At 38.2% G+C, this 18,896-nt stretch overlaps 2 protein-coding genes across 2 annotated transcripts; both read left to right on the forward strand.

Annotated features, from left to right (window-relative positions):
• Positions 1 to 4,019: 4,019 nt before the first annotated feature.
• LOC122993431 lies at positions 4,020 to 11,336 on the forward strand. Its single transcript, XM_044367582.1, has 2 exons — positions 4,020 to 6,174; positions 9,108 to 11,336. The coding sequence occupies exons 1-2, from the start codon at positions 4,501 to 4,503 to the stop codon at positions 10,803 to 10,805; spliced, it is 3,372 nt and encodes a 1,123-aa protein (XP_044223517.1). The 5' UTR covers positions 4,020 to 4,500; the 3' UTR covers positions 10,806 to 11,336.
• Positions 11,337 to 16,552: 5,216 nt separating this feature from the next.
• Positions 16,553 to 18,686, forward strand: LOC122994656 (tripartite motif-containing protein 16-like). The gene has a single exon (XM_044369469.1). It carries the CDS (start codon positions 16,705 to 16,707, stop codon positions 18,379 to 18,381), a length of 1,677 nt encoding a protein of 558 aa, XP_044225404.1. The 5' UTR covers positions 16,553 to 16,704; the 3' UTR covers positions 18,382 to 18,686.
• Positions 18,687 to 18,896: the final 210 nt, after the last annotated feature.

The raw sequence follows: 18,896 nt of genomic DNA on the forward strand, positions 1-18,896 counted from the left end.
GTCCAGAAGTCATTTAGGAATCATTTCATCATAATGATAATTACATTAAAAACTGCTTTCAATCTCATCAGAATCAACATCAAGAGAACTTGACATGTTCATTCTAGTTTTAAGCCGTTAAGAGTTCAGAAAAGCGAATATTTGAACAACAGCAGATGAAACATGTTTAAACTCTATCAGGTCCAGTCATGAAATAATTAAATCATAAAATAAATAAATCATTCTTTACATCTGGTTTCAAGTTTTTCCATGTTGGTCAATCAGATTTCATGAAGTCTAAAGTCTCAAATCTCAAAGTTTTATTTACAACCTGAAGACTCATGTGAACAATATTTGTAAACTGGAAAATCTTCCATCTACATTTGGATGTTCTCACAGAACAGATGTTATATAGAAGCTTTTTTTTAAAAATGATATCAAACTTGTAGTCAGATGCAAACATCAGCATGTTAACATATAACTCGTCTTCATGCTACATTTACAAGCTGGCAACACCAGACGAATGTATAACACATGATCACGTTGCATCATACATTCATTTTATACCCACAGTAACTGAGTTTAAATTCAATTCTGTAAATAGATTTTAAATTGTTCATTTAATTTTAGTACTACTTTGTTTTAGGGATGCACGATATTATCGGCACGTCATCGGTATCGGCCTATAAAAGCTCTAAAAATAAATATCGGCATCGGCGAATTCTGCCGTTTATGAGAGGTCAATATGTCACCATCTCCTCCGCCGCCTGACTGTGCTTCCCTTGATGGACTGTGTCACACTGACGGTCCCGGTGCTTCCTCTGCAGGCTCCACTTCACTCAAGCTGCCCGTCAGACCAGCTGCTTCTGCCCACTTTAACCAGAATAACAAACCGGGGCTCGGTGCTCCACATTTCCTGCCATACTTGTCATTTGTTTGTTTAGCCAGTCACATCGCTGTCATTTATGGTTCAATCAAGACAGAAAAGTATTGAAGTTTATTATTTATTGTTTCTGGAGTTATAGATTAACTTAGGTTGTAACCTACCATACTCACCCACCATGCGGCCAGGAGACAAAATGGAGGCACTGAACCACTTCCTGATTTTAAGATCTTGCTGACATCAAGAGTGATGTCATGGGTTAGACCAAGTGTGAGGGAATTTATTTTATTTAGTTAAATGTTTGGTTTTGTAGTTATGTTATTTGTACTTAATTTGGTTTACGATAAGGAACAATGCTGTTGTTGATGTGTGTGTAAACAATGTTAACTGATACAAGTGACATTGTCATTCACCAGTTGTTGGTCTAAGGGAAAGGACACCCCTGATAGAAATATGGTTCTGCCTAGACAGATTTCAGGGCCTATTTAAAGGGAGAGATGTTAGTTTGGGAGAGAGCAGAAACCAAAGAGTATGTCAGTGTAGCTGTGTGAAGGTAAGTTTGATTTTGCTTGTTTTCATTTGGTCGTCTCTGAGTCTGTCCCTTATCACCTTCCTTGACACTCTGGCAAAGCTTCCTCACAGGTAAAACTTTATTTCACAGTAAAACAGCAAATAATTGTACAAAATTGAGAGACAGACAGTGATCAGTAGATGCTGAGTAAAAGGGAACAGGCAGCTTTACATTACGGTGCTGTAATATCTCTTAACTTCTGGGGTTGTACTAAACAGTCCTTTCATCCTCATGTCCAAACTGTGTGAGTGTCAGCATGTGTGTATGTAATACTGTAGGTCAAGGATGATAATTAGTGTGATTACTGCAAGCGATCACACTATTGTAGCAGCAGCCGGCAGCAGCTCTCAGTAGAGTTGGCACATGTGCACCTGGACAGCGGCGTATGACTTTTATTTATTTATTTTCTCACCCATCTTCATCCAGCAAATAACCAGGTGAGTTCCTTTTTGCTTTGCTTGGCAGCATTGTCAAAATACATTACATTTCCAGTCAGTTTGAATTGTGTTATATGCCCTTGCTTTTGTCATGATAACGATTTGGTACCGTGTCATCCGATCACAACATCGAACAAAAAGCTATTTTACTGGTATATATTTTTTTCCTTAAGCCTGTGATCTATTCTTTGAGATTTTTTCCGACTTACTGACCAATCTTTCCGATTTGGAGTTTTTGCTCAAATTGTTTTCCTGAAGTGAATTTAATTCCGTTGAAATGTAAAAGGCATAGGACTGAAGATGCAGGAGTTAAGTTTTGAAGTCAGTCTTGCTAACTACTACATCTGTACTGTTGCTAAAATAATGTCTTGTTTCAGCAGCAAGTCAACATTTCTGAGAGCGGAGCTGGACTTGTGATTCTGATGCTCCAAATTACACAGTGAGTTTCATTTTACTTTGTTTTATATGACAACATGCCCAAATAACTTCATTTTTTAAAGTGAAGATAATGTCCCATTGCTGTCTGTGTAGTGTTGTGTACTTGAAGATTTATTACTCTAGTGGCCTATATGAAACACATCAGCAATTTGCAGCAATATCCCAGTCCTTCAGTGTTGCATTCCTGGATGGATGCAACACTGAAGTATGAGTATGGAATCCACACAAGTCTGGAGCTGCTTCATATACAATGAATGTGAAACTAATTTTGTAGTAATTTTTTAATACCCAAATAAGCTTTATTCTATAGTAAACTTTCATATCTGAAACATAAAATGTACCTGTATACTAGGCTTGGGCAATGTCTACAGAATTACTTTGTAAAGCGAGCAGTAAAAGGTAATTTTATGACATATTCTGGTTATTAAACACCTTGAAATCTCATACATCTCAAATGAGGATCTGTATTGAATGGATTGCACAATATTGTAAAATGTCAGTAGAAAAATGTGTATATTTATTCAGTGTCAAAGTTGATATAAAGGTATTTTTACATAGACCTTCTGGTTTTTGTACATTCAGAACTCCATATATTAATGTGAAATGTCTGTAGATATTTTGGGGAGTTGCTTGCAATTACTGTCACATAATGTTTATATAAAGTAAACCCTATACATTAATGGGAAAGGCCTGTAAATATATTGGAGAGCTGCTTGTAATTACTGTTAAATAATGTTTATATAAAGTTAACCTCATACATTAATGGGGAAATGTATGTAGACATATTTGATAGTTGATTTTAAATACTATCAAATAATGTTAGTAAAGTAATGATTATTAAAATTATATTTTTGTAAACTATTATCACATGATCTTATTTTTTTGTACAGTATAAAACCAACATATACCAGGGATCTACTGTAAATAGATTGGATAATCACATAAAATAAAAGCTTAAAGCTCTCAAGATACCATTAATGGGTGTTAAAGGAGGGTAATTTGAATGTAATTTTACATAATTTTTCTGTATTTTACATCCAGAAATCTGTATTTTGATGGGGAGTTCTTGTGGATGGATTGAATAATCCTATGAATTTACCAGAGATTACTGTATGAAAACCAGAGTCTTCATTTAAATTAGGTAATTTTAAGGTAGTTTTGCAATCTTTTCCATTTTTTGTGCAGATTTATACATTTATTCCAGCAATGTTTTATGACAATTTTTATATTATAATAATATTTTCTTTTTATTTTATAATGGTTGGACTGTAAAAATGTAGACAATGTCCAAAGTAAATATCCGTATTTTTAAAATAAATCTCTGTAGAATAACTAAAGGTTTTTTTACTGTTATTTGACGGTAAGTGTTTGGCAACTTTTGCTGCCAGACTTTTTACCATTTTTTTATTATTATTTTTTTTACAATGTGATTTAACAGTTATCATTAATAGATGATCCTTTCAGTGTTAACTAATCACATAAAGCCATAGAGACTCATAGAAATACTTCAATCATCATGAGTTGTGTATTAGTTAAACAATACTTAAGTATGTGATTTGTTCCCTAAAGTACATAAATATTAGAAAAAATAAAGTGTCACCACATTTACTCTTGTAGCTGCACTCATGACTGAAACTTTTTTTTTTGCAGTGATCAGTGGAAAACGAGAGGAAGCAGCAACACACATACGAGAGAAAACTATCACGTTATGTCAAAACAACAATATTATACAGTTAAGGGGCTTGATGGAAAAACTCAGCTGGATTTTAGGAGAATACAAGAATTCAGAGAAACAGGGAGTCATCTGTAGATCTCTCCTAAATTCCCAAGATTACTTTGACACCAGAAAGCAGGTGACCAGTGTTTTCAAATGAGACGTGAGCTTCGTTGTAAGAAAAAAAAGGGTTAAACACACAGTATCTCTCTCAAACTGCTCCTCCTCCTGGAATGAATCATAGCTTGATAACTCCTCCCTCTTCTTCCTGCTCTCAAACACAACAAGCTCCAGTCTGTCCACGTATTTCCTTGTTCCCTCCCCTTCAGATCTACAGTTTGAAGATGGGTGTAACCAACCTGTAAAAGAGCTGCAGCCTCCATTCACTGCAGAAACACATGCTGTTTAGATCAGAGCACAAACTAGTTTCACTTCTCAGAAAGTGAAACTCAGACAGTCGTTGTCACTGAGAGGTGAAATGGCGCAGCAAGGAGCTCAGCTGGACGGAGCAAAATTCTGCTGTTCGATCTGTTTGGATCTACTGAAGGATCCGGTGACTATTCCCTGTGGACACAGCTACTGCATGAGCTGTATTAAAGGTTTCTGGGATGAAGAGGATGAGAAGAAAATCTGCAGCTGCCCTCAGTGCAGACAGACCTTCACACCGAGGCCTGTCCTGGTGAAAAGCACCATGTTAGCAGATATAGTGGAGGAGCTGAAGAAGACTGGACTCCAAGCTGCTCCTGCTGATCACTGCTATGCTGGACCTGAAGATGTGGCCTGTGATGTCTGCACTGGGAGGAAGATGAAAGCTCGCAAGTCCTGTCTGGTATGTCTCGCCTCTTACTGTGAGAAACACCTTCAGCGTCACTATGATGTTGCTCCACTAAAGAAACACAAGCTGGTCGACCCCTCCAAGAAGCTCCAGGAGAACATCTGCTCTCGTCATGATGAGGTGATGAAGATGTTCTGCCGTACTGATCAGCAGAGTATCTGTTATCTCTGCTCTGTGGATGAACATAAAGGCCACGACACAGTCTCAGCTGCAGCAGAAAGGACTGAGAGGCAGAGAGAGCTCGAGGTGAGTCGACAAAACATCCAGCAGAGAATCCAGGACAGAGAGAAAGATGTGAAGCTGCTTCAACAGGAGGTGGAGGCCGTCAGTCGCTCTGCTGATAAAGCAGTGGAGGACAGTGAGAAGATCTTCACTGAGCTGATCCGTCTCATCCAGAAAAGAAGCTCTGATGTGAAGCAGCAGATCAGATCCCAGCAGGAAACTGAAGTGAGTCGAGTCAAAGAGCTTCAGGAGAAGCTGGAGCAGGAGATCACTGAGCTGAAGAGGAAAGACGCTGAACTGAAGCAGCTCTCACACACAGAGGATCACAACCAGTTTCTACACAACTACCCCTCACTGTCACAACTCAGTGAACCTACAGACTCATCCAGCATCAATATCCGTCCTCTGAGATACTTTGAGGATGTGACAGCAGCTGTGTCAGAGCTCAGAGATCAACTACAGGACATCCTGAGGGAGAAATGGACAAACATCTCACTGACAGGGACTGAAGTGGACGTTTTACTGTCAGAACCAGAACCCAAGACCAGAGCTGAGTTCTTAAAATATTCACGTGAAATCACACTGGATCCAAACACAGCAAACACATGGCTGTTATTATCTGAGGGGAACAGAAAAGCAACATTCATGAGTCAACAACAGTCTTATTCTAGTCACCCAGACAGATTCACTGTATATTGTCAGGTCCTGAGTAGAGAGAGTCTGACTGGACGTTGTTATTGGGAGGTGGAGTGGAGAGGAGGAGGAGTTGATGTAGCAGTCACATACAAGAATATCAGCAGAGCAGGAAACTCAAATGAATGTGTATTTGGATACAATAACAAATCTTGGGCTTTAAATTGTTACACTAACAGTTATACATTTTTGTTCAACAAAGTCTCAACTCCCGTCTCAGGTCCTGGTTCCTCCAGAGTAGGAGTGTACCTGGATCACAGAGCAGGTATTCTGTCCTTCTACAGCATCTCTGAAACCATGACTCTCCTCCACAGAGTCCAGACCACATTCACTCAGCCTCTCTATGCTGGACTACGTTTTTACTACTCTGTCAGGAACACTGCTGAGTTCTGCAAACTCAAATAGACAGAAGTCATTTAAAGGACAGTCGGTTAAATTCTGAGTTAATTCTTAAAATGATTTTGTCTCTGTCATTGTTGCTGAGAGCTCGTTGCTGCGGTGTTTCTGCACAGAGATCAGCTGTCAATCAAACATTATGGTCAACTTTGACATCTTCTCATCTGTTGTTATGTAAATATTTCAGTTTCTTTAGTTGCTGCTCTTTCTTGTGTCTGTTTCACCATGGAGGCTTTCACTGATCATGATGATTTTTTTTTTATACACAAACTTGCATTTCTCAACTCTGCTCTTGTTTCTCTTCCACTTCATCAGTCTGAACAGAGAAAGAACCACAACTTCCTTTATCAATAGATATTTTACTCTCACGACTTTGTAAATCTGTCAAGAAATTTACATTCACATTGATACATTTGGTCATGTACAAATCAGGTATTATAAAGTATTATAATACTTGAATTATTGTGATAATAATCAATAAGGAGATCATTTATGATGTTGTTGTACATAGCTGACATTCTGGGTTAAACTAACTGATTGTGTGGATGAAGTGAATCTGAACATGAAATCATTAAACAAGAGTCATTTAACAGACTTTACTGATTGGATGTGTGAACAATCTGAAGCTTTATATCATCAATAAAGTTGTTTTATTTCAAGATTGAACAAAGTATTTTCTTCTGTCTTCATCTCAGGATCTCGTTCAAAGCTTCTGGAGAAAATGTGAAACTAATATGAGAGTTTATTTGAGGCAGTTTTCCTCCTGAAACACCACAAAGTACAGAGTTCATGTTCAGAGCAGAAGAACGTTTGTCAGTCAGTCTCTGTACTTTCAGCTTTCTTCACTAAAACAGCTTCATCACAGAGAAATGAGCAGAGTTTTCTATCACTTGTTGCTTTAAACAAACTGAGATTTTATTTGTGCATTTAGTCAATAAAGAGGATTTGTTACACAGGCCTAAAAAAAAAAAATAGTTTTAAAAAATTAATTTGGTCAAATTTGTGTGTGAAGATGTTTTGTTGAGTCGTGACGAACATAAAACAACATCTATGTGTAATTGTGAACTTGAGGTCATTTCATTAATGTTGAAGTTGATTTTCATGAAGATGAAAGTTCAGAATGAGGCTGTCATGTTGGTTCAGTGTTTAGCTCTGTCACCTCACAGTCAGACACTTCTGGGTTGTAAAGTTTGAATCCAGACTTGATTCAAACTTCTTGTGACTCATTTTGTTCGGGGTTTAATCTCTCAATCCACAAAACTGCCTGCTGTGCTGAAGACTTTCTGTTATTGATGCTTAACTGACAACAAAGAAATGCATCTAAAACTGTCATGATTAGTGTTTCTGACAACTGTGATTGATTTATTGCACCATCACAGGTAAAGTTACTCCACCTTTTCTAGTCCAGAAGTCATTTAGGAATCATTTCATCATAATGATAATTACATTAAAAACTGCTTTCAATCTCATCAGAATCAACATCAAGAGAACTTGACATGTTCATTCTAGTTTTAAGCCATTAAGAGTTCAGAAAAGCGAATATTTGAACAACAGCAGATGAAACATGTTTAAACTCTATCAGGTCCAGTCATGAAATAATTAAATCATAAAATAAATAAATCATTCTTTACATCTGGTTTCAAGTTTTTCCATGTTGGTCAATCAGATTTCATGAAGTCTAAAGTCTCAAATCTCAAAGTTTTATTTACAACCTGAAGACTCATGTGAACAATATTTGTAAACTGGAAAATCTTCCGTCTACATTTGGATGTTCTCACAGAACAGATGTTATATAGAAGCTTTTTTTAAAAATGATATCAAACTTGTAGTCAGATGCAAACATCAGCATGTTAACATATAACTCGTCTTCATGCTACATTTACAAGCTGGCAACACCAGACGAATGTATAACACATGATCACGTTGCATCATACGTTCATTTTATACCCACAGTAACTGAGTTTAAATTCAATTCTGTCAATAGATTTTAAATTGTTCATTTAATTTTAGTCCTACTTTGTTTATTTCATTATTATTATTATAACCTTACTCTTGTTATATTTTTATTCTTCTGTGTTGCGTTTGTGGGAGCAACAATCTTTGTATTTTTACATTCTTGGCTAATAAACAGATTCTGATTCTGATTTATATTCTTTTATATTTGCTGGTAAATCAGTTCATGTATGAAGTAACTGTGATTTAACAGTTATCATTAATAGATGATCCTTTAAGTGTTAACTAATCACATAAAGCCATAGAGACTCATAGAAATACTTCAATCATCATGAGTTGTGTATTAGTTAAACAATACTTAAGTATGTGATTTGTTCCCTAAAGTACATAAATATTAGAAAAAATAAAATGTCACCACATTTACTCTTGTAGCTGCACTCATGAATGAAACTTTTTTTTTTGCAGTGATCAGTGGAAAACGAGAGGAAGCAGCAACACACATGCGAGAGAAAACTATCACGTTATGTCAAAACAACAATATTATACAGTTAAGGGGCTTGATGGAAAAACTCAGCTGGATTTTAGGAGAATACAAGAATTCAGAGAAACAGGGAGTCATCTGTAGATCTCTCCTAAATTCCCAAGATTACTTTGACACCAGAAAGCAGGTGACCAGTGTTTTCAAATGACACGTGAGCTTCGTTGTAAGAAAAAAAAGGGTTAAACACACAGTAACTCTCTCAAACTGCTCCTCCTCCTGGAATGAATCATAGCTTGATAACTCCTCCCTCTTCTTCCTGCTCTCAAACACAACAAGCTCCAGTCTGTCCACGTATTTCCTTGTTCCCTCCCCTTCAGATCTACAGTTTGAAGATGGGTGTAACCAACCTGTAAAAGAGCTGCAGCCTGCATTCACTGTAGAAACACATGCTGTTTAGATCAGAGCTCAAACTAGTTTCACTTCTCAGAAAGTGAAACTCTGACAGTCGTTGTCACTGAGAGGTGAAATGGCGCAGCAAGGAGCTCAGCTGGACGGAGCAAAATTCTGCTGTTCGATCTGTCTGGATCTACTGAAGGATCCGGTGACTATTCCCTGTGGACACAGCTACTGCATGAGCTGTATTAAAGGTTTCTGGGATGAAGAGGATGAGAAGAAAATCTACAGCTGCCCTCAGTGCAGACAGACCTTCACACCGAGGCCTGTCCTGGTGAAAAGCACCACGTTAGCAGATTTAGTGGAGGAGCTGAAGAAGACTGGACTCCAAGCTGCTCCTGCTGATCACTGCTATGCTGGACCTGAAGATGTGGCCTGTGATGTCTGCACTGGGAGGAAGATGAAAGCTCTCAAGTCCTGTCTGGTGTGTCTCGTCTCTTACTGTGAGAAACACCTCCAACCTCACTACAATGTCGGTCAATTCAAAAAACACAAGCTGGTCGACCCCTCCAAGAAGCTCCAGGAGAACATCTGCTCTCGTCATGATGAGGTGATGAAGATGTTCTGCCGTACTGATCAGCAGAGTATCTGTTATCTCTGCTCTCTGGATGAACATAAAGGCCACGACACAGTCTCAGCTGCAGCAGAAAGGACTGAGAGGCAGAGAGAGCTCGAGGTGAGTCGACAAAACATCCAGCAGAGAATCCAGGACAGAGAGAAAGATGTGAAGCTGCTTCAACAGGAGGTGAAGGCCGTCAGTCGCTCTGCTGATAAAGCAGTGGAGGACAGTGAGAAGATCTTCACTGAGCTGATCCGTCTCATCCAGAAAAGAAGCTCTGATGTGAAGCAGCAGATCAGATCCCAGCAGGAAACTGAAGTGAGTCGAGTCAAAGAGCTTCAGGAGAAGCTGGAGCAGGAGATAACTGAGCTGAAGAGGAAAGACGCTGAACTGAAGCAGCTCTCACACACAGAGGATCACAACCAGTTTCTACACAACTACCCCTCACTGTCACAACTCAGCGAACCTACAGACTCATCCAGCATCAATATCCGTCCTCTGAGATACTTTGAGGATGTGACAGCAGCTGTGTCAGAGCTCAGAGATCAACTACAGGACATCCTGAGGGAGAAATGGACAAACATCTCACTGACAGTGACTGAAGTGGACGTTTTACTGCCACAACCAGAACCCAAGACCAGAGCTGAGTTCTTAAAATATTCACGTGAAATCACACTGGATCCAAACACAGCACACACACATCTGTTATTATCTGATGGGAACAGAAAAGCAACATTCAAGAAAGAAAAACAGTCTTATTCTAGTCACCCAGACAGATTCACTGGATGGTGTCAGGTCCTTAGTAGAGAGAGTCTGACTGAACGTTGTTACTGGGAGGTGGAGTGGAGAGGAGGAGGAGTTTGTGTAGCAGTCGCATACAAGAATATCAGCAGAGCAGGAAACTCAAATGAATGTTTATTTGGACGCAATAACAAATCTTGGGCTTTAGATTGTAACACTAACAGTTATAGATTTTTGTTCAACAGTGTCTCAACTCCCGTCTCAGGTCCTGGTTCCTCCAGAGTAGGAGTGTACCTGGATCACAGAGCAGGTATTCTGTCCTTCTACAGCATCTCTAAAACCATGACTCTCCTCCACAGAGTCCAGACCACATTCACTCAGCCTCTCTATGCTGGATTTTGGCTTTACTACTCTTTCGGGGTCACAGCTGAGTTCTGCAAACTCAAATAGACAGAAGTCATTTAAGGGACAGTCGGTTAAATTCTGTGTTAATTCTTAAAATGATTTTGTCTCTGTCATTGTTGCTGAGAGCTCGCTGCTGCAGTGTTTCTACACAGAGATCAGCTGTCAATCAAACATTATGGTCAACTTTGACATCTTCTCATCTGTTGTTATGTAAATATTTGAGTTTCTTTAGTTGCTGCTCTTTCTTGTGTCTGTTTCACCATGGAGGCTTTCACTGATCATGATGATTTTGTTTTATACACAAACTTGCATTTCTCAACTCTGCTCTTGTTTCTCTTCCACTTCATCAGTCTGAACAGAGAAAGAACCACAACTTCCTTTATCAATAGATATTTTACTCTCACCACTTTGTAAATCTGTCAAGAAATTTACATTCAAATTGATGCATTTGGTCATGTACAAATCAGGTATTATAAAGTATTATAATACGTGAATTATTGTGATAATAATCAATAAGGAGATCATTTATTATGTTGTTGTACATAGCTGACATTCTGGGTTAAACTAACTGATTGTGTGGATGAAGTGAATCTGAACATGAAATCATTGAACAAGAGTCATTTAACAGACTTTACTGATTGGATGTGTGAACAATCTGAAGCTTTATATCATCAATAAAGTTGTTTTATTTCAAGATTGAACAAAGTATTTTCTTTTGTCTTCATCTCAGGATCTCATTCAAAGCTTGTGGAGAAAATGTGAAACTAATATGAGAGTTTATTTGAGGCAGTTTTCCTCCTGAAACACCACAAAGTACAGAGTTCATGTTCAGAGCAGAAGAACGTTTGTCAGTCAGTCTCTGTACTTTCAGCTTTCTTCACTAAAACAGCTTCATCACAGAGAAATGAGCAGAGTTTTCTATCACTTGTTGCTTTTAACAAACTGAGATTTTATTTGTGCATTTAGTCAATAAAGAGGATTTGTTACACAGGCCTAAAAAAAACTGGAAAAAATAGTTTTAAAAAATTAATTTGGTCAAATTTGGGTGTGAAGATGTTTTGTTGAGTCGTGACGAACATAAAACAACATCTATGTGTAATTGTGAACTTGAGGTCATTTCATTAATGTTGAAGTTGATTTTCATGAAGATGAAAGTTCAGAATGAGGCTGTCATGTTGGTTCAGTGTTTAGCTCTGTCACCTCACAGTCAGACGCTTCTGGGTTGTAAAGTTTGAATCCAGACTTGATTCAAACTTCTTGTGACTCATTTTGTTCGGGGTTTAATCTCTCAATCCACAAAACTGCCTGCTGTGCTGAAGACTTTCTGTTATTGATGCTTAACTGACAACAAAGAAATGCATCTAAAACTGTCATGATTAGTGTTTCTGACAACTGTGATTGATTTATTGCACCATCACAGGTAAAGTTACTCCACCTTTTCTAGTCCAGAAGTCATTTAGGAATCATTTCATCATAATGATAATTACATTAAAAACTGCTTTCAATCTCATCAGAATCAACATCAAGAGAACTTGACATGTTCATTCTAGTTTTAAGCCATTAAGAGTTCAGAAAACCGAATATTTGAACAACAGCAGATGAAACATGTTTAAACTCTATCAGGTCCAGTCATGAAATAATTAAATCATAAAATAAATAAATCATTCTTTACATCTGGTTTCAAGTTTTTCCATGTCGGTCAATCAGATTTCATGAAGTCTAAAGTCTCAAATCTCAAAGTTTTATTTACAACCTGAAGACTCATGTGAACAATATTTGTAAACTGGAAAATCTTCCGTCTACATTTGGATGTTCTCACAGAACAGATGTTATATAGAAGCTTTTTTAAAAAATGATATCAAACTTGTAGTCAGATGCAAACATCAGCATGTTAACATATAACTCGTCTTCATGCTACATTTACAAGCTGGCAACACCAGACGAATGTATAACACATGATCAAGTTGCATCATACGTTCATTTTATACCCACAGTAACTGAGTTTAAATTCAATTCTGTAAATACATTTTAAATTGTTCATTTAATTTTAGTCCTACGTTGTTTTAGGGATGCACGATATTATCGGCACGTCATCGGTATCGGCCGATAGAAGCTCTAAAAATAAATATCGGCATCGGCGAATTCTGACGATTATGAGAGGCCGATATGTCACCATCTCCTCCGCCGCCTGACTGTGCTTCCCTTGATGGACTGTGTCACACTGACGGTCCCGGTGCTTCCTCTGCAGGCTCCACTTCACTCAAGCTGCCCGTCAGACCAGCTGCTTCTGCCCACTTTAACCTGAATAACAAACCGGGGCTCGGTGCTCCACATTTCCTGCCATACTTGTCATTTGTTTGTTTAGCCAGTCACATCGCTGTCATTTATGGTTCAATCAAGACAGAAAAGTATTGAAGTTCATCATTTATTGTTTCTGGAGTTATAGATTAACTTGGGTTGTAACCTACCATACTCACCCACCATGCGGCCAGGAGACAAAATGGAGGCACTGAACCACTTCCTGATTTTAAGATCTTGCTGACATTACCAGTGATGTCATGGGTTGCACCAAGTGTGAGGGGCATTTATTTTATTAAGTTAAATGTTTGGTTTTGTATTTATGTTATTTGTACTTAATTTGGTTTACGATAAGGAACAATGCTGTTGTTGATGTTTGTGTAAACAATGTTAACTGATACAAGTGACATTGTCATTCACCAGTTGTTGGTCTAAGGGAAAGGACACCCCTGATAGAAATATGGTTCTGCCTAGACAGATTTCAGGGCCTATTTAAAGGGAGAGATGTTAGTTTGATAGAGAGCAGAAACCAAAGAGGATGTCAGTGTAGCTGTGTGAAGGTAAGTTTGATTTTGCTTGTTTTCATTTGGTCGTCTCTGAGTCTGTCCCTTATCACCTTCCTTGACACTCTGGCAAAGCTTCCTCATTGGTAAAACTTTATTTCACAGTAAAACAGCAAATAATTGTACAAAATTGAGAGACAGACAGTGATCAGTAGATGCTGAGTAAAAGGGAACAGGCAGCTTTACATTACGGTGCTGTAATATCTCTTAACTTTTGGGGTTGTACTAAACAGTCCTTTCATCCCCATGTCCAAACTGTGTGAGTGTCAGCATGTGTGTATGTAATACTGTAGGTCAAGGCTGATAATTAGTGTGATTACTGCAAGCGATCACACTATTGTAGCAGCAGCCGGCAGCAGCTCTCAGTAGAGTTGGCACATGTGCACCTGGACAGCGGCGTATGACTTTTATTTATTTATTTTCTCACCCATCTTCATCCAGCAAATCACCAGGTGAGTTCCTTTTTGCTTTGCTTGGTACCATTGTCAAAATACATTACATTTCCAGTCAGTTTGAATTGTGCTATATGCCCTTGCTTTTGTCATGATAATGATTTGGTACCGTGTCATCCGATCACAACATTAAACAAAAAGCTATTTTACTGGTATATATTTTTTTCCTTAAGCCTGTGATCTATTCTTTGAGATTCTTTCCGACTTACTGACCAATCTTGACGATTTGGAGTTTTTGCTCAAATTGTTTTCCTGAAGTGAATTTAATTCCGTTGAAATGTAAAAGGCATAGGACTGAAGATGCAGGAGTTAAGTTTTGAAATCAGTCTTGCTAACTACTACATCTGTACTGTTGCTAAAATAATGTCTTGTTTCAGCAGCAAGTCAACATTTCTGAGAGCGGAGCTGGACTTGTGATTCTGATGCTCCAAATTACACAGTGAGCTTCATTTTACTTTGTTTTATATGACAACATGCCCAAATAACTTCATTTTTTTAAGTGAAGATAATGTCCCATTGCTGTCTGTGTAGTGTTGTGTACTTGAAGATTTATTATTCTAGTGGCCTATATGAAACCCATCAGCAATTTGCAGCAATATCCCAGTCCTTCAGTGTTGCATTCCTGGATGGATGCAACACTGAAGTATGAGTATGGAATCCACACAAGTCTGGAGCTGCTTCATATACAATGAATGTGAAACTAATTTTGTAGTAATTTTTTAATACCCAAATAAGCTTTATTCTATAGTAAACTTTCATATCTGAAATATAAAATGTACCTGTATACTAGGCTTGGGCAATGTCTACAGAATTACTTTGTAAAGCGAGCAGTAAAAGGTAATTTTATGACATATTCTGGTTATTAAACACCTTGAAATCTCATATATCTCAAATGAGGATCTGTATTGAATGGATTGCACAATATTGTAAAATGTCAGTAGAAAAATGTATATATTTATTCAGTGTCAAAGTTGATATAAAGGTATTTTTACATAGACCTTCTGGTTTTTGTACATTCAGAACTCCATATATTAATGTGAAATGTCTGTAGATATATTGGGGAGTTGCTTGCAATTACTGTCACATAATGTTTATATAAAGTAAACCCTATACATTAATGGGAAAGGCCTGTAAATATATTGGAGAGCTGCTTGTAATTACTGTTAAATAATGTTTATATAAAGTTAACCTCATACATTAATGGGGAAATGTATGTAGATATATTTGATAGTTGCTTTTAAATACAATCAAATAATGTTAGTAAAGTAATGATTATTAAAATTATGTTTTTGTAAACTATTATCACATGATCTTATTTTTTTGTACAGTATAAAACCAACATTTACCAGGGATCTACTGTAAATAGATTGGATAATCACATAAAATAAAAGCTTAAAGCTCTCAAGATACTATTAATGGGTGTTAAAGGAGGGTAATTTGAATGTAATTTTACATCATTTTTCTGTGTTTTACATCCAGAAATCTGTACTTTGATGGGGAGTTCTTGTGGATGGATTGAATAATCCTATGAATTTACCAAAGATTACTGTATGAAAACCAGAGTCTTCATTTAAATTAGATAATTTTAAGGTAGTTCTGCAATCTTTTCCATTTTTTGTGCAGATTTATACATTTGTTCTAGCAATGTTTTATAACACTTTTTATAATATAATAATATTTTATTTTTATTTTATAATGGTTGGACTGTAAAAATGTAGACAATGTCCAAAGTAAATATCCGTATTTTTAAAATGAATCTCTGTAGAATAACTAAAGGTTTTTTACTGTTATTTGACGGTAAGTGTTTGGCAACTTTTGCTGCCAGACTTTTTACCATTTTTTTATGATTTTTTTTTTACAATGTGTGATTTAACAGTTATCATTAATAGATGATCCTTTAAGTGTTAACTAATCACATAAAGCCATAGAGACTCATAGAAATACTTCAATCATCATGAGTTGTGTATTAGTTAAACAATACTTAAGTATGTGATTTGTTCCCTAAAGTACATAAATATTAGAAAAAATAAAGTGTCACCACATTTACTCTTGTAGCTGCACTCATGAGTGAAACTTCTTTTTTTTTTTTCAGTGATCAGTGGAAAACGAGAGGAAGCAGCAACACACATGCGAGAGAAAACTATCACGTTATGTCAAAACAACAATATTATACAGTTAAGGGGCTTGATGGAAAAACTCAGCTGGATTTTAGGAGAATACAAGAATTCAGAGAAACAGGGAGTCATCTGTAGATCTCTCCTAAATTCCCAAGATTACTTTGACACCAGAAAGCAGGTGACCAGTGTTTTCAAATGAGACGTGAGCTTCATTGCATAAAAAAGGGTTAAACACACAGTACCTCTCTCAAACTGCTCCTCCTCCTGGAATGAATCATAGCTTGATAACTCCTCCCTCTTCTTCCTGCTCTCAAACACAACAAGCTCCAGTCTGTCCACATATTTCCTTGTTCCCTCCCCTTCAGATCTACAGTTTGAAGATGGGTGTAACCAACATGTAAAAGAGCTGCAGCCTCCATTCACTGCAGAAACACATGCTGTTTAGATCAGAGCGCAAACTAGTTTCACTTCTCAGAAAGTGAAACTCAGACAGTCGTTGTCACTGAGAGGTGAAATGGCGCAGCAAGGAGGTCAGCTGGACGGAGCAAAATTCTGCTGTTCGATCTGTCTGGATCTACTGAAGGATCCGGTGACTATTCCCTGTGGACACAGCTACTGCATGAGCTGTATTAAAGGTTTCTGGGATGAAGAGGATGAGAAGAAAATCTACAGCTGCCCTCAGTGCAGACAGACCTTCACACCGAGGCCTGTCCTGGTGAAAAACACCATGTTAGCAGATTTAGTGGAGGAGCTGAAGAAGACTGGACTCCAAGCTGCTCCTGCTGATCACTGCTATGCTGGACCTGAAGATGTGGCCTGTGATGTCTGCACTGGGAGGAAGATGAAAGCTCTTAAGTCCTGTTTGACTTGTCCGGCTTCTTACTGTGAGAAACACCTTCAGCCTCACTATGATGCAGCTCCATTAAAGAAACACAAGCTGGTCGACCCCTCCAAGAAGCTCCAGGAGAACATCTGCTCTCGTCATGATGAGGTGATGAAGATGTTCTGTCGTACTGATCAGCAGAGTATCTGTTATCTCTGCCCTGTGGATGAACATAAAGGCCACGACACAGTCTCAGCTGCAGTAGAAAGGACTGAGAGGCAGAGAGAGCTCGAGGTGAGTCGACAAAACATCCAGCAGAGAATCCAGGACAGAGAGAAAGATGTGAAGCTGCTTCAACAGGAGGTGGAGGCCGTCAGTCGCTCTGCTGATAAAGCAGTGGAGGACAGTGAGAAGATCTTCACTGAGCTGATCCGTCTCATCCAGAAAAGAAGCTCTGATGTGAAGCAGCAGATCAGATCCCAGCAGGAAACTGAAGTGAGTCGAGTCAAAGAGCTTCAGGAGAAGCTGGAGCAGGAGATCACTGAGCTGAAGAGGAAAGACGCTGAACTGAAGAAGCTCTCACACACAGAGGATCACAACCAGTTTCTACACAACTACCCCTCACTGTCACAACTCAGTGAACCTACAGACTCATCCAGCATCAATATCCGTCCTCTGAGATATTTTGAGGATGTGACAGCAGCTGTGTCAGAGCTCAGAGATCAACTACAGGACATCCTGAGGGAGAAATGGACAAACATCTCACTGACAGTGACTGAAGTGGACGTTTTACTATCAGAACCAGAACCCAAGACCAGAGCTGAGTTCTTAAAATATTCACGTGAAATCACACTGGATCCAAACACAGCACACATACGGCTGTTATTATCTGAGGGGAACAGAAAAGCAACATTAAAGAAAGAAAAACAGTCTTATTCTAGTCACCCAGACAGATTCTTTGAAAGATTTCAGGTCCTGAGTAGAGAGAGTCTGACTGGACGTTGTTACTGGGAGGTGGAGTGGAGAGGGAGAGGAGTTGATGTAGCAGTCATATACAAGAACAACAGCAGAGCAGGAAACTCAAATGAATGTGTATTTGGATTCAATGACAAATCTTGGGCTTTAGATTGTTCCACTAACAGTTGTAAATTTTGGTTCAACAATGTCTCAACTCCCGTCTCAGATCCTGGTTCCTCCAGAGTAGGAGTGTACCTGGATCACAGAGCAGGTATTCTGTCCTTCTACAGCGTCTCTGAAACCATGACTCTCCTCCACAGAGTCCAGACCACATTCACTCAGCCTCTCTATGCTGGACTACGTCTTTATTGCTTTTACGGGGGCACTGCTGAGTTCTGCAAACTCAAATAGACAGAAGTCATTTAAGGGACAGTCGGTTAAATTCTGAGTTAATTCTTAAAATGATTTTGTCTCTGTCATTGTTGCTGAGAGCTCGTTGCTGCAGTGTTTCTGCACAGAGATCAGCTGTCAATCAAACATTATGGTCAACTTTGACATCTTCTCATCTGTTGTTATGTAAATATTTCAGTTTCTTTAGTTGCTGCTCTTTCTTGTGTCTGTTTCACCATGGAGGCTTTCACTGATCATGATGATTTTGTTTTATACACAAACTTGCATTTCTCAACTCTGCTCTTGTTTCTCTTCCACTTCATCAGTCTGAAGCTTTATATCATCAATAAAGTTGTTTTTTTTCAAGATTGAACAAAGTATTTTCTTCTGTCTTCATCTCAGGATCTCATTCAAAGCTTGTGGAGAAAATGTGAAACTAATATGAGAGTTTATTTGAGGCAGTTTTCCTCCTGAAACACCACAAAGTACAGAGTTCATGTTCAGAGCAGAAGAACGTTTGTCAGTCAGTCTCTGTA

The sequence above is a fragment of the Thunnus albacares genome, chromosome 12 (assembly GCF_914725855.1).
Source record: "Thunnus albacares chromosome 12, fThuAlb1.1, whole genome shotgun sequence".
Classification (NCBI taxonomy): domain Eukaryota; kingdom Metazoa; phylum Chordata; class Actinopteri; order Scombriformes; family Scombridae; genus Thunnus; species Thunnus albacares.